Source organism: Apteryx rowi, unplaced genomic scaffold (genome assembly GCF_003343035.1).
Source record: "Apteryx rowi isolate R43461 unplaced genomic scaffold, aptRow1 scaffold_26, whole genome shotgun sequence".
NCBI lineage: Eukaryota > Metazoa > Chordata > Aves > Apterygiformes > Apterygidae > Apteryx > Apteryx rowi.
This window is the reverse complement of record NW_020448974.1, coordinates 4,477,371-4,502,826: the sequence shown is the minus strand read 5'-3', so window position 1 is coordinate 4,502,826 and position 25,456 is coordinate 4,477,371. Positions and strand designations below refer to the sequence as shown.

The following is a 25,456-nucleotide window of genomic DNA, read 5'->3' as shown; positions in this document are numbered from 1 at the left end:
GGGGCGCTGAGGGGGGCCGGGGGGCGCCGCTTCCCGCCCTCCCCGGGGGCGCTGAGGGGGGCCGGGGGGCGCCGCTTCCCGCCCTCCCCGGGGGCGCTGAGGGGAGTCGGGGGCGCCGCTTCCCGCCCTCCCCGGGGGCGCTGAGGGGGGCCGGGGGGCGCCGCTTCCCGCCCTCCCCGGGAGCGCTGAGGGGGGCCGGGGGGCGCCGCTTTCCGCCCTCCCCGGGGGCGCTGAGGGGAGCCGGGGGGCGCCGCTTTCCGCCCTCCCCGGGGGCGCTGAGGGGAGCCGGGGGGCGCCGCTTTCCGCCCTCCCCGGGGGCGGTGAGGGGAGCCGGGGGGCGCCGCTTCCCGCTTCCCCCGGGGCGCTGAGGGGAGCAGGAGGGCGCCGCTTCCCGCCCTCCCCGGGGGCGGTGAGGGGGGCCGGGGGGCGCCGCTTCCCGCTTCCCCCGGGCCCGGAGGCGCCCCCGAGCCCCGGCCGGCGGTAACAGGCGGCTGCCCTGGGCGTTTCAGAGCGGGCGACGTTTGGAGCGCTGCAGACGGAGGAGTGGGGCCAGTTTCTGCACATCTGCGACCTGATCAACGCGACGGAGGAGGGGTGAGCGGAGACGCGGCTTTCTCTGGGAAATGGGAACGTCCAGTTTTGTGCCGCGCAGGTGGTGCCGGCTCTGCTCGAGGGCGGAATCGGGCAGCCAGCATGCGACGTCCATGTAAAGTCACCCGAAATGAAAGGGCAGCAAGATGCAGGGTGCTGGTATCTGTGGGTCAGGGAAGAGTTTTGCCTGCCTCAGCGGGAAACTCGCTCAGTTGTAAGGACTTCTAGGCTCTTTCCCACGCACAGATACAAGAAAAAGGTGGTAATGGAGGTTTCTCACCAGGAGGTGTGTTGTACAACCTGCGCTGCTTGTCGGCAAGAGCCTTGGCCACCCAAAACGCCACCGAGCTTGAGACGCTGCCTGTAACCACGTGAACGTGTCTGCTGCCTGCTCCGCAGTCACACGGCTACTGCGGAGTAGAAAATCCCTACTGGAAAAGACCATTTCATCGTCTATAATGTGATTTTAAACTTTGCACTTTTAACTTAATCAGGGTTCCCCATCAGATGTTTTCTCAGCGTACCTACATCACAGCACAAGAGTTGAGTGACACCTGAGTTTCTGCTCAGTGAAGACCTGTAGTGTCACCCAGTGTACCTGGGGCACATGGCCTGTGTTACAGAGCAGCCTCGGCTGTACTTTGCTTGGACTTGCCACTTTATGCTTTATTGTTCCTATGTCTAAAATGGGGAGAAGGACATTAATTTCCATATAAGACTCTACTTCTTGCACTGCAAGAACTAGTTGCTATCAGTGGTCTATTTTAACACTGACTGGAGAGCTTTCTCCAGAAGAACAAGGTATGCCGTAGTGTCTGCGCAATTATTTTCTTTTATATGAGTTTTTCCTTCCTTTCATTTTTTTCTGATCCCATGCTCTCACTTACAGCTCTGACTTGGAACTGGGAAGGTCAGTAATATTCCCAGTTGCTGCCATCGGCAACTGCGTGCTTTAACCCTCAGCGTTAGTTTTTATGTGGAGCATCTATGCAACAAAGCTCTTTTAAATAAACGACTTCCTCTTGTGCGCAGCTTAACCCCGCAGAGGAACTTCTTATAACTTCCTTCTAGGCAACTACTACTGGTCATAGTCTGTAACAGGATATTAGGAACAGCAGAACTGCTGTATCTAATTAGATGAATGGTTATTTTAATGCAATATGCAGCTTCTGACTGGCATTCTTCCAGATGCTTCAGAGAAAGAGCAAGAAGCAAGAGTAGAATAGTGGAATAGCTTTTTGCCAGGCAAGATTTTCCTCTCCCCTTTCCCTCTCCTTCCATCGCCTCTATTTTGACTTGATGCTCTGCTAGTGTGACTAGGTGTGGCAACTCTGCTGCCATGGCATAACAAAGGTAGAGGAATCTTCTCTTTTTTTCTGTAAACAGGCCTTTCAAATTGAAAAATGCAGTAATGGTAAATACTCATTCAATTTTATTGACTTTGAAATTTTTTTAAAAAAATTATTTTTTCTTGTTCAAAAGTTATCTTTATGTATATTGCTCCATTTTAGATTCTAGAGAGATCCTAAAGAGACTTCAGAACATCTTGTTTTTGTTTACCATGAGCATTGAGGTGGCCCTAATTGTTGTAATAATCTGGGTACACTATACATAGCTGATATTAAACAAGCAAAACTGTTTCCTGCATGTGATTTTCCACCCCTTTTCTCCTACACAGATATGTAAACAGATACAGGGTATATATAGAAATCAAAATGACTACGATGGAAATGCCACTATCTCTGGGGTGGAATGGGTTGTCCATCCATACATGGCAATTACTCAGATTAGTTAAAAGCATCCTGCCATTATAGGATTGGAAGCTAGCCAAGACATCCCTACTCTTGACAGCACTCCCAGGAGAATGTGTTTTAATTGCATTATATTTGAAAAATAGGTACTAGTCAACTCTGATACATTTGGCAATTTTTGCTCTCTTTTGTAACAATGAAAGTTAGGTAAGTAAATCTCTTGTACAACAACTAAAGAATATAATTTTGGAGGAAACTGTAGAGGGGAATAGCTTCATTCCTCTGCACAAGTCTCTGGAGTAACGTACAGTCGGCAGTAACAAACCTGATTCACTGCCTTGTTACTCTAACTCAGTGCTGAAGTGATTTTGCTGAAATCAATGGGGCAATTACTTTAGTTTTATATGGGTGTAAATATAGGGATGAATTTGGTCCCATATCTCGGGCCATTATTTTTGGATGTTGGATGAAGTTATGAACTAGATAAACAGTCTAATTTCACTAGTACCTTTTTCTGTTTCCTATCTTGTCACAGGCCTAAAGATGCAGTTAAAGCGTTAAAGAAAAAGCTTTCCAAAAACTGTAACCATAAGGAGATCAGACTTACCCTGTCTGTAAGTACAGCTATATTTATATTAATTAGACACTAAGAAGAAAAACATTTGAAAGGCTAAGATGGCATGCAAATTATCATTGACACAACTCTCCGGGACATTCTCTGTCCTTGTGTATATAGCACTAGCACAGTGCAGATCAGGTGGGCCACTGGGGCTCCATACAGCTACTGGATGATTCAAATTCTTCCTAAATTTATCGTTGCTATTTTTTTAAGCTGGCACTGTACTAATAACATGGTTCTTACTGACTCCAATGACTGTCCGTCCATGAGTGCCCCACCTATTTGTGAAACGGATTGGCTGGGATATTACATAAAAGCTATGTTTGACCATTCTATTACTCACATTGTGGTACTGACCTTAGTTAAAGTATGTTATGAAGCATTGTGGAATGTGTGATATTTGTTTTCTAAACYGAGCGTTATCACATATAGGTGAAAAACTTGAATATGGATGGGTAACAATGGTGAGTTAAGCAAGGGAGCAAGATACTGGATAAACCTCAGAAGATTCAGATGTTATGACTAAAGGTTGGAGTGACTGGGAATATCCTAATTTGAAGGGAATATCCTCATTTGAAATGGTCTAGCGTTCACAATTTGACAATCTCTGGACTTTCCTGAAGTTTGGGCCACAGTTGTGATATTGGTCAATATAGTGTTCGCAGGAGCATGTTAACATAGTTCTTCATTGTCTACTATACAGATAGCGTAGGAAGTATCAAAAAGTTCCTAATACTGTCATAAATATAGAGATTCCCCACTTGAGTTATTCTTGAGAAACTAGCGTAATTGTGAGAAGCACCAGGCCCTTTGTATTTTAAGCTGTTGCAGATTTCTGTGTTTCATTATTTGTCTAGAAATATCTTCTTCTTCACCATTTCCTTTTTGGGTGGATGTAGAGGTTTGTCTGCATTACACTCTGAGTACTATTATTCATGATTTTGGTATTTGTTGTGCAAAATCATTATCTGTATCAACACATGYTGAGAAGTGATCAAGGAAGATAGGCGATTGATAGTGTCGAATTGTAGGACACTTAGTAATTGCCCAAGTGTCACCTGACAAGTCAGAGATGCAGATAAATATGTTAAACATATCAACATATACCTTTAGCTCATTCCATTTCCGCACTTCTTTCCTGGTTTCCTCCTCCAGTGTCTTATGAGTCACCTTTCTGTGTGTTCTGTGTTTGCATAACAGAAACACTCTGCTTCCGTAATTGCAATCCCTGTATCAGATCTGCTTTCTTTCTCCTACAGACTTTGTGTACCTTAGTCCTTCTCTGAATGTCTGACAGAATCGGCTGGAGTTATGATAACCCAGTGCTTAGATTTAGGAGTCTTTACCTAGATATTTACTCTGTAGATATACACAAGATGACATTCTAGTTCAGCTCTTAGGAACGTAAAAATGGAGAAAAAATTTGTTTCTGTTATATTCAAGGGAGAACTTTATCATCTTGACCTGGAAGCTAATTGTATTTGCTTGGAGATGGACTGCATACCAGGTTGCAGCTGTGCTTCTAATTCAACACTTTTTTCATGGTCTCTTTCCAGTTTCCAGGACCCTTCTTCCTGTCTGTTCTCACCAACTCACATGTAACTGTGCCTGCCAGGCAATCTCATCCTTTTGGCCCAGCTTCTTTTCTCTAACTGCAGGCTTTTTCTCCCCGACTTTCTAGTTACTTAATCTTCTTTTTTTTTTTTTTTTTTTAATATAGATGCCCACCTTTCCTCCAACTTTCCCATTTCCTGCTTTTGTTTTTACGTAAGACCTTCTATCCCTGCCTCTCTGACTGCCCTGGTTCCTTTTCTATTTCTGTTTTTCTCCCTGTTCTGACATAAGCTCTGCCTGTATAAAACCTTTCCTTTGATGACCTCACTGCTGACCATGTTTGACTTTTAACTCCTTTGTTCCCAAATCGCATCTTGCTGTGTGCCACAGATGGTAGCATATTTTGTTTTGTACATTCCTGATTGTCTAATGGAATTGTTTCTACTTCTCATTTTGAAATATTTAGAATGGAACAGTAAGACATTGCAAATAAAAATCTGGGAAATAATTTTCAGTTCCTTAAAAGAAACCAGCAAGAAAAACATCCAAATCCCTATATCTTAAAAATTACTGGCTTTTCCCCTAAATTTCTACAAAAAAAAACACTTTTGTTCTGGTGAGCTGTGCCTTCCCTGAAGCATATGCTGTCTTCCGGCTTTTGAGGCTCTACATCAAATTGGCACACTAGGTATAACTAAGAAGCTGACAGATCTACAGGCCACTTTCACTTTGATACGTACTTTGATCCAGTTTTATTTACTCAACCTTGAAATTCCGGAATTTAATCTTTCTAATGAAACTGCTTTCTTAAGGAGTTCATTTCCAGAGAATGTGCACAGACTGAAATGTTTTGAAAGTCTTGGCCTGAAGTAGCAGGGTTGCATATGTTAGCCCTGATTCTGTCACTGAGACGTGTTAAGTCTTAACAGCGTCATCCTCATTGTGTGTCTTTTAGATGCGTGCTTATTTACTTTCAGAAAGAAGGGTGAGTGCCAGCTGTATGATGTCTTGGGTATGGCTTAACTTCGTGTACTCTGATCTAGTGAAGTTACCTGGTGCTTCCAAAGTCACGTGGATTGAGGTGTGTGTGTGTGTCAGGCCATAAAGTTGCTTCATACYCCATCTTTGATAACACCAAGAGATCAGGCTTGGCAGTGCTGATTTCACAATCACAGAGTGAGGTGGATTAGAACTTTTAGGCAGGAATCCAGTAAAGTGTGTATTTATTAGCTGAGTCCTCATTATTAATAGACTTTGATTTGTAAAATCTGCTTACGTAGTGAATGCTGAGACACCTAATCAGTTTCCTCCTTAGACCCCACTTTGTTTTTGTAAAGCATTTACTGCAGTGAAAATTTACTGCGTTTACCCCCGTTCTGAACAGCACATGGAACTGGAAATGTGTCCCTCTCKGTACTTTTGTCCACACACCCATGTGCACACACAATACACACACACAAACTTACATACAATAGCAGTGGGCAGGAATTTAAGACAAATACTATTTAATTTCTGTGTTATACTATTGCAAAAAATTTCAAAGAAAGTGATTGGGTAAGTTCAGGGTTAGAGTTTGGTTTCTTGTCTTAGGATTTTTTTTTCAGTTTTCCCTTTTAATATTGTGTAAGCTTTCAGATGTAAAAAAAAAAAATTAACATAGCAAATTTATCCTTCAGGTTTTTGTTTGTTAAAGGAACTTCAACATTTAACTTTTTGCAAAGCAGAGGATCTGAAAAAGTTGACACTAAAAAAAAAAAAGGCGAACTCTCTAAATGACCAATCAAAAAAGTCCTAGTCCATTTCATTACACTTTATGGTATATATGGCCAAAGAGGGATAAAAAGATATTGAGTAGGAGCAAAAGAAATCTGTATTTCAATGTTATATATGTCATTTTGAAAAATCCAAGACACTTTGAAARATTAGTATTTTGAAATTGAAAATGTTGGTAAAGTCTTCATAGCCACTGTACTGTAATTAATGGATAGCAGCTGAAAGAGCTGCCTGYACAGCTTTCCGTTAAGAGTTGGCACCTGGAAATAGTGTCCTGCTGTTCAAAAACTCTACTGGGTAGAACATCAATAAATGTTTAGTAGATTGTAATCCTGGAGATGAATTAATGGCTTGTTCGCTCTCAGGTAGAAATATGAAGAAGCAAACTGTTCGTCTATGTTTTCTTAGGTTCACCTTAGGTTTTAGAAGCATCTATCAAAAACTAAATCCGTTTGCTATAACTTTACGGACCATATCTGGCTACTTTAGATGAACAGTTAGGCCCACTGAACTCTGAGTAAGGTCTATACCAATAAGGAAAGTTGTTGACTTTCCTTCTATTATACCCACCAGCTTTTCTCCCTTTGTTTCTGCCTTACACTTTTCTAGCAGTTTGTTTTCACCTCTGTTCAGATGCCTTTTATCATCTCAGTTTTGTGTTGCTTCTTTGTGCACCTGAAGTCTTTGATTGTGCAATTTTCCCTCCTTTCCTCTCAGTGCAGGTCTCTTCTCAGCTGGATGTCCAGTATCAGCTAGCCTGGAACGTAGCAGCTGTGTCGCTTCCAGCAATCTTCAGATCCTGTCTGTCATTTAGGGGATGTTTAATGGGTTTGTTAAAGTATATTTGCCACTGCTGTTCTTAACGTGTTTCTAGAGAGATTCCATTRTCCTATGTGGAGTAGTGCTTGACTTAGCCTTGGACCCATTAAGTCCAATGGAACTACTTGGGAAGGTGAGGTCCTATTTGCAATGAKAAATAAGCATATTGAAGTTCTAATGAAAGATGTTACTAGCATAAAAGTGGCTTGTTCATAAATGATCCAGATAAAGATAATTGAGTCAATTTCTTCTTTTTCTTAAACCGGGTTAATTTCACTGTGAGGGGGCTGCACTGGCATGACTGAATGGAGGATCTCGTTTCAGTACTTTCATTCAGAGGGTAAATAATCAGTTCCTTAAGTAGGGGATTAATAGTAGAGAGTAGCATACCAAATTTCCCATGCACTAGGTTGGAAATGTTTTACACAAACCTTCTTTGAAGTACTGCACAGGCAAAACTCTTGGCTCAAATCATTATTTTTCATCTGAAAGAGTACATGAAACATATGCTAATAGGCCAAGAGTTTTTGGTAATTATTTCTCAGTTGGTTTTTTGCACAGTAGCCTGCCACTGTCTCTTTGTTCTGCCCTCTCCTTATTTCAGCAATATGTTTTCATCTGGTCTTATACCTCTTCTGCCATAAGATCCTGATCACACTGGGAGGACACCCCCCAAGTCCTGAGGCTAGAAAATGAGTTACTAAAATGATTTCAACATAGTCAAATATAGTCTGCTCTAGGAAAGCATATTTAATCTACTTCAGTCATGAGTATGGTAGTGTCCATTAAAATCTGTGTATCCTTTTGARGTATATTTCCTGTATATTGCATGATTCAGGTGCAATTTTATGTTTCTAAAAACATGACATTTTGCAAACTTCTGCAGATTCTACCCTTGGCTTTCGGCTTCCCATCCTCCCCCTCAAACTGGGAGGGAAGGTAAAGATGCAGTTGAGAAGTAAAAAGCACAAAACTACCCATTTTTCTCTAGATGTGGCATCATAGTCCCGTGCTCAATCTCCAGATCTGAGTCAGGCAAAATGGGTTCTGTTCCTGATTCTGTACCTGGTCTGACTGGCCCGTTTCCCATCAAGACTTGGATTGGCCTGTTTTCAGGTTGTTGAGACCTATGGATAGTGCTTTTTGATTTCGTTTCTGTAAAATGGAAAATGTAACCAGCCATCTCCGAGTCTGTAATGGAAAGTATTATGTTGTTATTGCATATATTTATATGCGAGATATATATTATGTATRTATTTWTATATATAAAATATATATTTATATTTATATTGCCTATATTTAATAGGGYAGACATGCTGCTTGCAGGGATCCTAATCTGAGCGTTGCAAGCACAGTTTTAAAAGTAGACATTTTGTGAAGACAAATCTCACAATTGTAACAATTCACCTATTCTGTTTCAGATCAATGTGACCTTTAAAACACATGGAGAAATTGTAATCAGAGTTGTTGAATTTGTTCTTTTCTGTTTCTTGGTTAGTCTCCCACTTGAAGGAAAGATCAGAAGAGAGGCATTTATTAATCTTATTTTCTTCTCCTGTAGAGGTCTTCAGAATCTTTCAGGCCAGGGTACCTGTGTGCTAGGCAGTGAATTAACACTACTACTTAGTGTGTACCAGCCATTTTTCAGGCTATGGACAGATTTCATGCTSTTAAGTTACTGTATGTTCGCTAACTGCTATGGCGTGGAAACAGGTGTGACCATACCTTCTATTCTTTTTAAAAATAGAGTAACTGGCTAACCTATTTGCTTTTTTATTTGCTTAGGAATAACAGTGCACACAGTGAACTACCATCTACAGTAACCTCTTCAGATATTCTAGTGAAATTGCRGGCAATTATCTGTTCATACCCATTTGTGCTCTTCACAGTAGCACCTTGGAACAAATTAAAGAGGAAACAAAAGCAGACAAATTATTTCTTTTTTCCTAGCATCTCTGTAATAGAAGCTTTTTTTCTGTGTACAGTTGCTTGACATGTGCATAGAGAACTGTGGCCCAAGATTCCAGTCTTTAGTTGTGAAGAAAGATTTCTGTAAAGACAARCTAGTGAAACTACTGAATCCAAGATACAATTTGCCGATTGACATGCAGGAGAAAATTTTGACCTTTATCATGGTAAGTCTAGAGTAAACAGTGTGTATTTGTGTCTCTGCTATATGGTAAATATTTAATGCTGTAATGTATTCATGGGAACCTCTTATTCAAGTGAACTTGTTCTTGCTGCTCCTGCTTCATGCAGGAACAGCACAGAGTGAGAGACAAAAGAGAGAGAACCGGAAGGGGTTCTGGAAAACTGTCAACCTCCGCCTTTCGGCATTCCCTTCCCAGTTTGCGTAGGCACTCCCTCTGTGGTTGCACTGAACAAGCTGGGTGAGAGGGAACTTTGAAGCTTTCATCTCATTCCTGCTGCTTTGAATGCAGTTGTTTGGAGGGGGAGAAAGGAGAAAGCAAGTAGCTTGTGGAGAACCACCTGCCATTAGGACAATATGTTTTAGAAGCACTTTTCTGACCTACTGACTCTCCATTTCTGTGACTGTTACTGTTCCTACTTTTTCAAAACTAGATGTGGGCCCGAGGGTTCCAAGGAATGGTGGATGTGAGTGAAGTAAAAGAAGTTTATCTAGAATTGCTGAAGAAAGGAGTGGAGTTTCCATCTTCTGGCACCAACATAGGGGTACCTAAGGTGAGGATACATAAGGATACTTCATTAACCATTGTAAGTTAGAAACAGGATGTGTTAATTGTAAGAGCTCTATAGACAGAAGGTGTGTTTGTTTTGTTTTGTTTCTTAAATGCTCCAGGGCAATCTATGACCAACTTCCTTAAGTATGTGAGCAGAAATCAGTTTCAATTATAACAACTAAGATCAACAAAGGAACTTGGCCTAAATAATAGTATCTTTATTTCATTTCAAACCACAGATGAGTGGATATATTCTCAAAAAGGAAGCATCTGTCTCTTGAGGCTTTCAAAGCATTTAAAGGATTTGGGCACACTGTTTACATCAAAATGAATGAGAGCTGAGTATTCCAAACTCATCAACTTTGAAAGTCTCAACTAAAATGAATAAGATTTTCATGAAAACACCTATCATTCAGAACATGGGCATTATATATGTTTAATTTTAAATTGAGATAGGTAGAAACCTATAACAAAAGATTATTATCTATAYATCTGTCCAAATGTTTGCAAAACCTGTATAAGGTAATTTCTACCTTCATTATTTCAACATATATGTCATAGGTATCATTATATAGTATCTAGATTACATTAAATTATAAATATGGCTTGAGCATTGGGTATCAGCTGAAAATGCAGTATATGCTTTGGAGCAAATCTTTTCAGAATATGTTTTCTATCAGAAATGATTTCACAAGACTTTTGAGAGGTGTGAAACCATTGGGTGGAACCTTGCAATTACAGAAGTAGATCTATAATCAGTACACACAGGAATGGTTCAGAGTTATCCTGAGTTTGGTTTGGTGACTGAATAGCGAAGTGCACAAAAACTCATGTATTTTGGGCTGTTCAAAGAAGCTGAGTAGAGAATGCTTTCACTCGACAATTATTTTTTCTGTACTAAGTACAAAAGAGATGACTGTGTYTACCACAACTAGTTATCTTCTCAGGAAAGTCAGCAAGAAACCTTCTGTTGGTTTCATCAACAGCAGACCTGAATACAATGTTTGTCTCAGAGTCAGAAAATGAAGGATCTAAAGTGTACAGTCTTGTGCAGGTCTTTTGTACTACTGTCAATTCAACCCAAAACRCAAATGAAGCTTTTTGCAGTCCAAGTTTTCCAGCTTTTGGATCCAGAAAACCTTGGTAGCTCATCTTCCACAGAGACCCAGACTCAGCCCCCTACCCTGTCCCTGCTTGCACGTGTGATCACATTCTAAACTATCCTTCATTTTAAAGTTGCGGTTGCACTTTAAGAGGGACTCTTCTTTCTGTTAGATTGCTTAAGGACTCAAGGRGACAGCGTGGTCTTAGCTATTTTGTAATGAAACCAGACTTAAAATTCAGGTATCTTTTAAATGAATTTGCTAGTAAATGATTCCATCCCAGGATAAAGTGGGAATGGCTATTAGATTTATTCTTGTAAATATAACTTGCTTAACAAATTCCCTGGGAGTTTTGATTATGAGAAAACTAATGCCCAGTTGTCTAGTCTGACAAAGATGCTTTGTAGCACTCTGATCTGGATGTTCATTTCAATTCTTCCATTAAACCAAAGCTCTGGTCTTCTGTCTTTYAGCAAACTTCGTCTCAGCCTTCTACAAAGTCATCACCATCTTCTGCTTCCCCTGCAAAACGTTCTTTATTGCCTCTTCCTACAGGTCCAACATTATTGCTGACTCCTGAGCAGGTACAGTACTATAGATTTGAAAGCAGGAGATTCCTCTTGCAGTGTGCTGCAAATACGTTTATGATTTCGACTGCCTGGGTGCATAAGCCACTGGAAAAGACCATCAGTTCAAATGGCATAGTCCTGTATTCAGGATTCTAGGTTTGCCCTCTCCTGAAGAAGTTTTATATGGTGGTGTGGCAAAGCAAAGTATGCAGAAGTAAGTTGAATTAATGTCAGGGCATGGCTCAACTGGGAAATGGAATCATTTACTTGATCATGAGAATTTCCAATGATCTTTTATGATATTATTATGCAAATTGATAGAAGTTACTTCAAAGATAAGTGAGAAAACCAAACTTACTTTTGCATGAGAGTTGTGTGAAGAATTTGTTATAAAAAACAGAAAGGAAATGACAGTCCACGTCCRTTCCTACTTGTGCTGTAGTTATCTGTAAAGAGCAACAGCCTTGTCAATAGTAAGAGGGCTTAACAGAAAGGAAGATGAATAGTAGTTTCAGGCTTAGATTTCAATTTGATTGGAYGTATAAAAGCCATCTTAATTCAATTTATTTTCATGGAGTGTCACTGGAGTGAAACAATGCTAATTAGGCCCATATTATACCTGATGGAGAAGAAAGTACATATTAGAGGTAAGAATTATTCTGGTCACTCTGTTTACATACACAATATTCTGTCATGTTGAACTGAACAGATTGGGAAACTGTACAGTGAACTGGATATGGCAAAAATGAATGTGAAAGTCATGTCATCAATATTAAAAGAAAATGTTCCTGGCTCTGAAAATCCGGATGATATGAATCTTTTACAGGTATGCTATAATTCATTTGGTAGGGGCTATTGCTTTGTTTTGATCAAAGTTAATTTTAAAATAGACATTGTATCCTTTCTTGTGACACCTGGATTCAGACTGCAAAATGGAAACCAAGGGCAGGTTTCTATTTCTGGTGTTGTTCAGCTTTCTCTTGTTTCCTTCACCTTCCCCTGACATCCAGATAGACAGGAAAGGACAATACAGCTTGCGATGTAAACTTAAGCTCTAGGGAATTCCAAAGGCAAAGGAATACCATAATAGAGTGTTCTCTGTTAAGTATGTTCTGTCAGATAGCCCCAAGAACATTCCAGTTGAATGCAGTTGCCCTGTGGGAAGAAGATGATGACACAATCTCTCACATATCCGTCCTGGAGTTTTCAAGGATCTCTTTATTATTRCCAATACCTTGAAGGCAGACTGAAGGTCAGTGAAGAATATGAAGCATTGGTTTTATGTGCATGACCTCAAAGACTGGGAGCTTGCTGTGCAACAAATGAAGGCACGTGCTCTCCAAGTGTAGCCTGTATATTGCAAGTATATTGCAATAATCAAGTTTGCATTTGACAGTGAAGATACATTCTTCTTTTTGTGATGTCATTATTTCTACATGCTTATGCTCTATTTTCTACTTTAGAAATTTAAAATGCTGTGTTACTCTAGCRTTGGAGTAGCTAGTGACCTGTACTAAATGGACATTTTTCTGATTCTTATTTTCTTCAAGAATTCAGAAATCACATCCTTCTGTTTCTAAACTTACCTCCAAACTTATATGATGAGGAAACATTTTTGGTAATTTGTCAACATTAAATGTGTTGGAGAACTGATTTAGTTTCTACAATCCTTAGGTGTGATTCTCTTGCCCAGTGGAGCATTCTTCCTCAGCAAGGAACTCTTATTGAGTGGTGTTGGGTTGCCTTCAAGGTTGAGCTGTTCAGCTGTGTCCTTTTATGTATTGGTTCACAACTGGTGAGGAATGTGAGTATGAAAGGTGAGATATGGAGGGATAGCAGCAGTTTCCCACTGCATCTCACCTTTAATGACAGGCAGCACTGCTGGTCTGGGGGTATCAGACAGCCCTATGTCCATGGAGTATGTGGAGGGAGACAGAATCTTTCTCTCAGTGCCTTCTGTTACCCTTGGAACCCCTGGCACTTCCAGCACTGTCTCTTCTGCAGAAATCTGTGGAGCTATAGGTCCAAGGAGCAAGAGCCTACATAGCAAGGTCTGAGTAGAACAGACTTTAAGCACAGGCAAATAGCTGTTGCAGTAGATTGCAGAGGACTTGCTTTACCTGTGCTAAGGCATTGAGAATAGGATGCTCCAGCAATGGACACCACCTAAGCAGCTGGTCCATGGCTGTTCTGTGCACAGTACTTTGCTTTTGTACTGCCGCTGCCGCCACTTAGTGGGTTGCCAAGATGCAAACTGGCCTTGATGATTTAACCAGCCAGAAAAAGATACCCCAGGTGGGAGATTACCTTGGTTTATTACACTTGGCCACCTCCATCTGATCCCTGTCAAGGTAAGTGTTTCACTTGTGAAACAGGAAAAGTATGTCTTTCATTTCCAGGCTCCTAGAATGGCCCTTCTGGATGTGGATGCATATATTAAGTTGCCCACAGTAAACCAGTGGATCTTATTGACACTCCCAGTAATAAAATTGTTGGCAAAAGGTTGAGGACAGGGTGTGGAGTTCCTATTCAGGGAGGAGGGAATAAAAACTCATTCCTGTACATTAATTTCACTGCTGTTTTTTCTGTTCCTTTCCTCTGTATACTGAGACATGTAAAGCATCAAGCATGTGTTTCTTTAAGAGTGTTTACTGTTCCGTTTTGTTTGTAGCTCTACATGGATTGCTTGCGTTAGGCTTTTGTTGTTGGAGAACCAAGTCTTTTATTAAAAGAGCTGCTTGTTTTAGGCTTTGAGTGAGCTGGAGATGATTAATTTCAGTCCTTCTGATTATCCTGTGTCTCTTAATAAAAATTATAAAGGGATAAACCGCATCAGAGCAGCATATTCTCAGTTCTGTAGCTTCATAAGTGACTATCCCCTCTCTTCCCCATCCCTGTTTCTGGCAAAGCATGAGATAGCAGATCTCACTTGAAWTATTATGCTGACCAGTAACAGTAATTAACGGATAGCTAAAACYCCCTATCAGCCAGAAGAAGTAACAAGCCCTTTTAGCAGCTAGTGAGTAAACATACTTGATGAACATGCAGGAATTTGGGTCCAGGTCATCAGCTGGTAAACGTTAGCACAAATTCATTGGAATCACTGATGATTTTTATACCAGCTGGTAATCCAGCCTTGTGCAGCTCTCGCTTTCAAAACATAAGGGTACATGCATTGTTGTGGATAGGAGCAAAACCTGGCAAATCTGTGGTTGAGATGAGTGTCTCAGTTGACCTCTCTGTTGAAGATAGATCTTTACAAAGGAGCTAGTCCACCTGTATGATGGATTCATTAGAAATGCATGTTTTTGAAATGGGGATCAGATAGTAAGATGCAGAGTTGAAGAGGTCTTAAATTTAATTACAAACATCAAACTGAATGTATTTTTGAGTGGTTTTTGCCCTGGGCTGTGAAGATACAATACTGAGAGATACAATACTGTGTAATCCTTATGGGGATTTTGAGAAGGGGTGCAAAATTTCTTTTTACACAAATGTATTTACTTATATGGAATATATGTTTTTAAGCAAAATCAGATCAGTTTGAAAACAATACCAGAGCGATTTATGAATAGCAGTGTGCAGACTGAGTCATTTCCCCCTCCTTTTTTTTTTTTTCCTTAAGCAGAGCCAGCATTTGCAGATACACTGTGGGGAGAGAGGAGAAGAAAAAAAAAAAACTTGGCTGGGTTCAAGTTCCTGGTGCTAAAGAACTTGTTTCTTTGAAAATGCAAAATCTGCAGGGAGAGGAACATAAATAAACTGACTTCCATTTCAGCTGGCAGTAACACAAAATTCTACTCAGTAAATCTTCAGTAATCTCCTATCTGCTGATTCTGCTAGGTTTGTGTTACTGTCTCGAAAAGCACATGGATTAAGCACATCCAAATTTCCCCACTTAGGRAAATAGTCAGAGCTAGGGAATTGTGTCACAGAGCCCCTCTGTCCTWTAGGCTAAGGCTAATATTTTCTTTCTTCAAACAAACCTTGCACCAGGATCACATTCATTAAATCCATGTGAAGTATCCTACAGAGTTTAGCTGCATTGAATCAGGCTCAGTTCAGATTTCCTCTGCATCCCCCATAGGGATTGTCTCTTTTTTTTTGGGGGGGGGGTGCAATTTGTAATTTAGTCTTTAGAGACGGATGTGTTTTCAGAAATTAAGGTGGTCACAGTTGGGGGTAGGGTAGGGATCGGAGTGCTGGCTGTGATGATAGGAGTTGCCAACCTTGTTTTGGAGACATCAAAGACATGAGAATTACTCTGTTTGCAACCCTTGGTATGTGTGTGGTTTGTATAAATTAAGGAATGTTAGCCGTGAGTCTGCAGTACTCAGTTGTCTTATCATTTTTCTCCAGAACTGACAAATTGGGAGACCACAGGTATGATTTATTTTTTTTTCCTTCCCCTGCCTCGGGCAGAAATTGTATAAGACCTGTCGGATGATGCAGGAGAGAATCGTGGAATTGTTGATGACAGTGGAGAATGAAGATGTGATAGCTGAATTAATACAAGTAAATGAAGATCTGAATAATGTTCTCCTGGGACATGAAAGGTAAGTACAGAACCTCTCTCCTTACATTTGGTATCCTGACTGGATAAATGCATTTAATGAACACAAATGGTCCATATGACTAATGCTGATTCTCCACAAAGAAGCAGATGTTATCCTTARATTAAGAAAAAAAAAATCACAAAAGAAGAAAATTAACATATTTGCCATACCCTAAACTTTTCAGAAGCAGTTCATAAAGGTAGTTAGAAAACCATTRGAATGGGGTAAGACAAATTAACAGTGTGGACTGGAAATTAGACAGAAGCACACCAAAAAACCATTTTGGAATTTTATGTTCCTTTCCAGTAATGTGCAGTGGATTTGCCATCAGTCAGCTACAAGCCCTTTCTTCCTGGTGACAGTCTTTCTTTCTGTGAAGTGTATGCACTTCCAGGAAAGAATATGCACTCTCCTTTCTAAACAACCTTGACAGCTTTACTACAGAAATCAGCCATGAAATAGCATTCTGCCTCATTGCATGCTTAAGAGTCGCTGCTTTTCTCAACTGGATTGAAACAAGCTGTCCTACCTGTCTTGCAGGAGAAAATGTTTATTCTTTCACACATGGAAGCACTGCAGTGCTTGTGTTGACATCCCATGTATTTGTCTATTAATGTCATCAGTAGCATGACTAACTGTTAGCAAAAACTAAGTGAAATTTAGACTCAAAATTCCAGTATTCCCCCCCCCCCCCCCAAATCAGAGTGCATATAATCATGGGCAGTATTGTGCTTTAATGGGAATTAGCCTTCAGTGTTAAGTAGTTTATCTCCTCCTTTGCTAAGAAATGTTCTAAAAATGATTATGCATCAAGGGGCAACGGTTAAGGAACAAATTAAAGACTTTTGCTTTATGCATGTGGAAGACACGATCTTCCAAGGCCATCTGAAGAGCTATTTTGAAGGTTGGATGGATTGAAGTGCTTTATTCGTTACACATTTCTCCACCACTGATCTCTTACGGCAATCAGTAAATTGGCATAAGGAGACAAAGTTCAGGTAGCCATCCTTTCACAAAATGCTATAAATTCTGACAAGCATTAGAGGTACATGGACCTGTCACCTACTTTGATCTAACACATGGAAGTAAATAGTAAGAGAAATGCATTAAAAGACATTAATGTGGAGTATTGGAGAAGAGGATAAGGGCATTTCTAACAGGCATTTATCTTACCTGTTTTAAAAGAATGATGATGACTTGGTAGGCCCCTGTTCAAATTGCCCAACACAAAGTAAAAGAGACAGGGATTCAACATACTTTAACCAGTGCTTATAATCTTAACAATTAGATGCATTGCTGTCCTTGAAACCCTTTCCCCTTTTGAGCCGACCATGAAATTCCACAACTTTATTCTCGTTCTTTAGTGTGAATATCTCTGGGCTTGATCCTGCTCCTGGTATCGCTTCCACAGAGAGAAACTCCGTGCTCTAAGATCTGTTTCAACTGAAATACTACTTTATGTATTACAATGTGTTTTCAGGGTTGGGATATTTCCTCTGAGTCATGTAGATAAGATATTTTGAGCAAAAATGCAGTAACTTTTTAATATTGGGAATACTGCTTGAACTGGAAGGTTAGAGCGAGGTCAGAAAAAATACATTTCATACAAAATGTTGGTCTGGCTACTTTGCAGTTGTTGGGGCATATAAAATTAAGCGTGGCCACACACTGAGGATCAGTTGTAATCTTTACTTGGTGAGCCTATGACCCTTCTCCCATGACAAGATAACCTGGTCCTTCAGAGTGAATTAGCATTGCCCTTAGTATTCAGCTTGCAACTCAGGAGGCTGATTGTTGTCATTCAGATGTTCTGATGTTTAAATTTAGAATATGGGCAGTAATAGTCTTGTCTTTTTTCTTTTTAAGCCTCTTCTGAATGCTGCACTGGAAATATCACTGTTTCTTCCAAGTGTCATAGCACAAACTTTGGGGCTAGTCTTGACAATATTTAAGTTTTGTTTATCCTTAAATCTAACGTCTGCAGCAGTTTTGCATGTTTTACAGTAACTGTCTCGGATGAATTGAGTTATTTCTTGCCTTAGAAAGTTTTTCATTTTAGTAAAGCAAAAATAGAATTCTTTTTGGCTTTTGTAAATCCACTTTATTCAAATATGTTCTTACATTTTTATTAATACTGATGAATACTGGCAACACCAAGACTCTCCTAAATTTTGAATAGTAGCTTGTGGTTATAATTCAACAAACTCYTTATGAAAGCCTCGCCCAGTGATTGAAGGAGCAAATAATTGGCCGTTGTGAACCTGGACAGAAAACTACTGCACTTTAGTACTATTATGTTATGTTTCATATTTAACCAGTCTTTCTGAGTGCAGATGCATTGCACTTTACAGTTGATCAGTGTGAGGAATTATTCAGTTAATGTTTGCAACAGAAAGATTTGTTCTTTGGGAATCTCTCTGAACAGTGTGAAGTGTAAAGGRCAAACTGATTTGAACTAGCTGCAGCTACTTCATACCGTGTGTATTGTTTGRAGACAAGTTGTGCTGCATTCTCTGTTTCTGTTTATTAATATAGAGCCCAAATTAAATTGGGAGCAATCATCATTGTGTAATAAACTTMGTGTATGTAGCGATGACTCCCTCTAGTGGCTCTAGCAACTTTTCAGTTCTTACTGTATTACAGATAAATATTTACCTTCTGAAATTGGAAAGGTTTTTGTCTCTTGTTCTTCCCTGCATATATTCTTTGTAGGCCTCATCAGTAATATAACCCTGGACCACAAGTGCAGTTYTGTAGACAATCTTAGATAAGATTTTACTGCTTAAGATCCTTACTTCTGAAACAGACTAGCCTTATGCATGCTGAGTATCACTCAACTGGGTCTCCTCTGGACCCAGTCTAGCACTCTTTTGGTCCCCAATACATAATGATTTTTTGCAGGTGTCCTCTTCTCTTCTCTTCTCTTCTCTTCTCTTCTCTTCTCTTCTCTTCTCTTCTCTTCTCTTCTCTTCTCTTCTCTTCTNCTCTTCTCTTCTCTTCTCTTCTCTTCTCTTCTCTTCTCTTCTCTTCTCTTCTCTTCTCTTCTCTTCTCTTCTCTTCTTTTTTTATTTCAAAAGCCCTCTCATTATTTCAGGCATATGTCCCAGAGCAGGTGTGTGGTATGCCCTGGGGAAGGGCATGATGGAATGTGGGGACTTTGGAGGACAGAGAGCTTCCTGGGATACAGCTTGAAGACTGTTCTGGTCAGAAGAAGCCAGACTTGGCACAGTATGTTTTCTCTCACCTGTCTGGCATGAGTGCAGGGGCAGACTTAGTCAGCTGTGCTTTGGTTTTATTTGAAAGAAACAGATGACTGTCTCCACAAGTGAGCCCCAGAACAAACTAACTGGCATTAGTGTGATCAGAGGCCCACAGCACTGGAGTAGTGAGCCAAATTGCTAGTGTAGAGCTAAGCACCCCAGAGAAAAGCATTTGTAGTGCTTGTTCTGTGCCTCTCTGGAGTCCTTTGAAATCAGCCTTTGGCAATAACTGCCAGATTCTTAAGAATCATGTTACTGAAATGTCGGAATGAACTTTTAATTCTGCAATTTCAACAGGTTCTCTCGAAATAGAGTTCGTTTTCTGGAGAATCAGAGAATACAACGTGAACGTGAAGAGGTGAGTAATTGTAGATGAACTGCAGGACTGTAAGCATTTCTTTCTATTCATTGTGAGAAATATGTTTTTGATATACACAGAATTTTATTCTCTGAGAGCTACAGCTTGCTGTCTTCATTAGGATGCTGCTGCTCTATTGATTTTTTTCAAAAGTCTCACTTGCAGAATTTCATACAACCTGATGTAGCTAAAGCAGCAACTAATGTCAAATCTAAGATGGAAGCTTGGTAAGGAAAAATGAGAATGAGAGAAAGAAAGAAACAAACAAACAAACAGCAAAAGAAGTCTGTTCAAATGCTGTTTTATTATCTGTATAGCTAAGCACTATTACCTGCCATACATGAAATGAGGAACCATAATGTTTCTTTTCATTTATTCTGTGTAAGCATTTATAGACTGAAATACTATTACACCATCAGAATTCACAATTACTGATGGTTTTTTTCCCCTCTGGGAAGTCAAAGCTTTTTCTGAATTTTGAACAGTGGCTTGTAGATATATCTCAGCAGATCTTTAATGGCTGTCCTTTATTGATTGGTAATTATGGTTGCTAATTATATTGCCCAAAGCAGTTTTGCACACGTTTCAGCTTCTGCTAAGCCACAGTTACACAGTCATATAGGACTCAATATGAAAATGACTGTATTGTGAATGCCAAAATACAGCCGATAATTATTAAAGAAAGGTAGAAGACAACCTTGTTTTCCTTGGAAAACTGCTATTACTGCATTCTGGTAGATATTTTTGCTTGATGGATGCACTGTTGGATTAGTTAATAGTCCAAATGATGCAGTCTATGCATCTTAAAATTATTCAGGAGTCTCCAAGTTTAAAATACATCTTTTTTTTCCTTTTTTAATCTGATGTGGCCAAACCATRTGATTCAATGATGTGGTTTTATTAAATCTTTTGTTGGCTTCATTTTTAATTCTAACACATTTACAGGAGAAACGTAGGAAACCTTTTTTGTGTGTTCTAGAAAATCTTGAGATTTTTTGAAGATTTACCATCCCATATAGGACTGAAAAAATCAATCTCCTAAGTATTTATCAAATCACAATAACAGCATAGTAACTATGAAAATAATTGCACAGAGTCAGTCAGAAAATTGATATCAAACTTGTATCTAAACAAACTCACATTTGTATTTTGGAATTGAGTCAGTTCCATTTCCTACTTWGGAATTGTATTCCTTAATTTTTGAAATGGCAACCTTGGTGAAGCTATGTTTTCTGGAAAGTGTTTCTTTGTTTCATTAGTTATTGCTTTCAAAACAAAAAATACTGATCTTGTCTGCTGCTATCCAATTCTTAGTAATAAATATATTAAGATTTCAAAAGATTATATTCTGTAAAATTAGCATTTTGTATGTTTAAAACTATACAAGATTTGAGGAGGAGGTTGTTTTTATTTATTTATTTTAACTTTCTTCCTTGTTAAATGTTAAGCTGTACAGGAAACAGCCGTCTGCCCCCTCAAGTGATCTACTTGACCTCTCTACAGATTCTCCGTCTCCTGTGTCGGCAGTGGTGGGAACCAAYTCTGAGATGTCTCAGTTTTCAGGCCTTAGTGAGTGATGAATTCACATTTCCCTTGCAGTCTGGTTTCTTAAAACAAACCAATAAAAGCTTAGGAGGGATCAAGAAGTTCCTTGTAAGAAAATAAACTAGCATACTTGTTAACTTTAAGGAATGTGAGAATTGATGTGTGTATATAGAAAAGATAGTATAAGGGTCTCTGTTTACAGTGGAAGCAATAATCTTTCTCCTGCATTATTGAAATTTGAATAGTAAAACATTTTCTGTTCTTTGTTGCAGTGAGGCCTGTAAAACAGCAAGGTAGTTGCTTGTTTTGTAGGCTCAGAAAAGAAGAATACACATATGCCTTTCTCTTACCTTCTTAATTTCTTATGTTTCTTCACAGAGGCACCTGATGTTAGCAACAGTTTGCTCTGAGAAATACACTTGTGTCCTCTAACATTAGACTTCTTTCATAGTCAAAGGAGTGAGTTAAGCTCCTAACTTTGGTACCTTGAATTACTGTCTGCATAAGCCCTCCTCTATCCACTGACTGGTTAGGGGAGTCCCTATACATACGTAGGTTAAAGTGCAAGTATACTCCCAAGAGTAAATACCTATAATTCCATTTTAATCTTTTAGAAATACTGAAGGGAGTTTAAAGTGATATCTTCCATATATAGCACTACTGATGATGTTCTTACATTTTAAGGAGAGGAATATATTACATCTAAAAATCTTCTCRGAGTTGTTATAATTTTGCCTTTCATGTAACAAACAGAAGTAGAGTTTCAGAATCTTTATATGCTTTCCCACCAAAACTTTATYCCCCACCAAATGCTAATAGTACAGATAGCTAACACTTACTTAGTAATGTTTAAGTGATTATTAATTATCACTTTGAATTTTAGATTGCATATCTGCACACCCTGAAGATCCAAACAGGCATCATCCATCAATTTATCCACAGCTAGATTTAGCAACTACTACAAAATGTCAGCAGTTCCTGTAAGTAATCTCTTATCAAGAAATGGTAACACTAAATAACACTAGATAGTTAACTAGATAGTTAGAGATATCTGTCTTATGTAATTGATCCAAGGAGTTTATGGAAAGCTTAGGGTACACAACTATTTAATACTTTTACACATCAGTTCAGTAAAACAGGTAAAAACTACCTTTGCTCTAGACATTGCTTAACATGCTTTTATCTCAAGAGTCAAAATATGCTTGAGATATTTACAATTTTCTGCTTGAGTCTTACCAATGCTTCAGTGAAAGGAAGAAACAGATGAACTGTAGAGGTGAATAAGTTAAACAGTTTAAGATAGGAGTGGAGCCCTTGCAGCTTCCCCTTTATTATGAGAATGGGACACTCGCCCACTTGCTCTGGCTGCTCTTAGTTGTGACATAAGGAAAAGATAGACCAGCAAAAAACATGTAATGATCAGAATGTATAATTTTAATAGTTTCTCAGTTACTTTCAATGTATTACTCTCTCCTAGATTTGCAACTGAAGCACAAAACAATAGTGTAGGCATMCCGGCTGGACATACATATAGCAATGTGAGTACCAGTCATATTCAGAATAGTCATTCTTTGCTGGGAAATGTCAAAAKGAGAACTGTTTGGGTTTACCCTGACTGATATCCAAATGGGATACAAAGATCTATTCTATGGCCCTTCTCCATACATCAGAGAATGCTCTGTACCTGGTGACCAAGCTATTCTTGATATCACAGATGCTAATATGAAAGCATATTTGGTTGGGTCCAGCACAATCTTAGTGGAGTCAGGAAACAGCGGTTGCTGTTTTATTTGTATTTAAACTGTTGCTGTATGAAGCAAGCTGAGATCTCTTCCTGCCACCATTACGTTACTCTGGTGTATTTCCTATTTCAAATAAGACCCAAAAAAAGAAAAAAAAATAAAGAAAAAAAAATCAAATAGTATGTAGGACAGGGGGTGTATGCTGCAGACAAAATACCAATGACAGAAGGAAAGCAAAGAATATGAAGGTGCTTTGAGGGGTTTAGTGTTAAGAATTTGAATGCTATTCTGCAGTAGGCAGTATGAAATAGAAGAGATGAGAAGCAATCCCCCCACAAACACTCACACTCCCTATTTAAACAGCAAGGAAAAGCAGACAGCTGTATTATGAATACTGCAGTGTCTGTGTAATATAACAAAGTACATAGAAGTAAATTACATAGATGTGCTATTGATAATCCTAAAAGATGTTTTGAACGTTACTGTGTGGAGAATCGACATTAGTTAGATTGATAACTATTGACCTGATCTTTAGGATTTACCTGCTATAGTCTGAGACTCTAAAATCAGTAGTTATGAAACTAAGTCAAACGGGTTCTCATAGATCAATCTGTTTACACACCATTTTGCTTGATTTCCTTAGTTTACGACTCTTTTAAGCCCAGTGCCTCTGAATCCAGTAAATCTGCAGACTGGACATACAACATCATTAAATGGAGCATCACCAGCAGGTAAAAAAATACTGCAAACCTAACTTTCATGGAGATGTTTTTCTTGTTAGTGCTTAAGGGCTTTACATAATGGTTGTTAAAGACTAGGAGCAGGAACAAACAATGATGACAAAAATCTCATATAGTTCATGGCCTCTCTTAGAAATGCTTGACCATTTTAGTATTTAAAGCAACCAGATACATGGGAAATAGTCTTCTGGGTTTCAGAAAGATTTGAAAAAGTAACAAGCATTATGCACACTTTTCATTTGCATTTAAATCTGTATTAATCTGTCTTTACCCTTCAGCTGCATCAAAGAACAAGTCACAGGCACCTCATTACTATGAGATAATGGAATTTGATCCCTTGGCTCCCCAAGAGTAAGTAACTTCTAAAATAAATTATCTACAGTTTTATTAGGTGCCTGAGGCAAGAAGGCTTCTTAGAAGGGTTTTTCTTCTGAGTTAGAAAATATACCACATTAATTAGGTTGAGTTATCTGACCAACCGGACTGCTAATATAAATGGGAATGGCTGCATTTTGTACTTTTTTTTTTTTTTTTTTAATATGCATGGTGTAACCAACCAAAGAATAAACTTCTCTAGTGCGTTCATTAAACAGCATCTGTAGAAACGGTGGACTAATGTGTCAAAAACAATCTACTAAAATCCTATTCAATGACATGAAAAAATGAATAAAACACAGTAAAGGGTCCTGGTGAAGGAGGCTGGTTGACACTTCCATGCAGATAGTTTTGGAGCTAGGTATCTAAGGTARTGCCAGTTCATGGCAATCTTGATTTTTAAAAACGTTCTGCTGAATGTGGAGAAAAACCTCTATTTAAAGCATAAGCTATGAAAGCAAATGGATGCTGGGACTCTCCAGATGGCCAAATAGCCGGACAGATAAACTAGTATGAAACTATYAACAGATGCCAGAAATCTTTCTACCAATCGACTGCCAAAAATTGAGCATCTGCACAAAACTTACTTCTGAGGAACCATCAATTTCTGAGGTAGAAAAATCCCAACAAAGCATTTTTTTATTAACTAGTGCACTAATTACATGTCGTGTGTTAAACTGGCCATTTACGTTTTGCAGTCATGTTTCCAAACTTACTCCATCAAAAGTGAAAATGTCCAGAGGTATCTCATTAAATGTATAATCAAACACACCACAGAATTAGCTCTTCGCTTCTATGTAAACCTGAGCATCTTGCAACTGATGCTACTCTATTAAGCAAACACTTTAAACTCTTGGCAGTTTAAGCTTGGGCAGGATTTTGTTGGTGCGTTTTGTCTAAATAAAATGAATCAGCTGTGATGTAGAAATTGCCCTATTTGTCTTCTTTCAGAGCTGTTTATGAAGAAATTGATGACGCTCTACTGAAGCCAGAAGTTAATAAGGATGCAGAATGCTGAGGGTGGACATGAATTCTTTTACTGAACACACAAGTGATTCTCTGATGCCAGTACTATGCACTGTTTCCMTTAATGTATAAGTGAATAAGAGAACAGTCTTGTATTTTGACAAAACAAAAAATAAGTATTGGAATATTAAGCCATGTGGAAGTGGAAGAGTTACTTGGATATCTGCACCTTGATAACTTGTCTGAAATGTTCAACTGTGTACTCTTTGTGGTGCCTTCCATGATTAAAGTACTGGGGCCTTTAAAATATGCTTTCCAAATTCACCTGTGTACGAGGTAACACTTGACATCTGACACAAGTAAACCAAAAGGACTCTTGCAACTATAGAAGAAAACTTTTCCTTGAAGTTAACTACTCCATTGTACCGCCTTA

The 25,456-nt window shown here is 39.2% G+C and overlaps 1 protein-coding gene across 1 annotated transcript in view; it reads left to right on the top strand.

Annotated features, from left to right (window-relative positions):
- TOM1L1 (target of myb1 like 1 membrane trafficking protein) overlaps nucleotides 1-25,456 on the top strand; it is a 25,682-nt gene extending 226 nt beyond the window's left edge. The window contains exons 2-15 of the mRNA XM_026067518.1: nucleotides 510-594; nucleotides 2,878-2,956; nucleotides 9,093-9,242; nucleotides 9,691-9,810; nucleotides 11,386-11,496; nucleotides 12,191-12,307; nucleotides 15,904-16,037; nucleotides 19,595-19,655; nucleotides 21,104-21,224; nucleotides 22,084-22,180; nucleotides 22,678-22,738; nucleotides 23,586-23,673; nucleotides 23,961-24,033; nucleotides 25,009-25,456. Of these exons, the coding sequence (XP_025923303.1) occupies nucleotides 510-594; nucleotides 2,878-2,956; nucleotides 9,093-9,242; nucleotides 9,691-9,810; nucleotides 11,386-11,496; nucleotides 12,191-12,307; nucleotides 15,904-16,037; nucleotides 19,595-19,655; nucleotides 21,104-21,224; nucleotides 22,084-22,180; nucleotides 22,678-22,738; nucleotides 23,586-23,673; nucleotides 23,961-24,033; nucleotides 25,009-25,075 (1,364 nt within the window). The 3' untranslated portion in view covers nucleotides 25,076-25,456. The remainder of the gene's footprint in view (nucleotides 1-509; nucleotides 595-2,877; nucleotides 2,957-9,092; nucleotides 9,243-9,690; nucleotides 9,811-11,385; nucleotides 11,497-12,190; nucleotides 12,308-15,903; nucleotides 16,038-19,594; nucleotides 19,656-21,103; nucleotides 21,225-22,083; nucleotides 22,181-22,677; nucleotides 22,739-23,585; nucleotides 23,674-23,960; nucleotides 24,034-25,008) is intronic.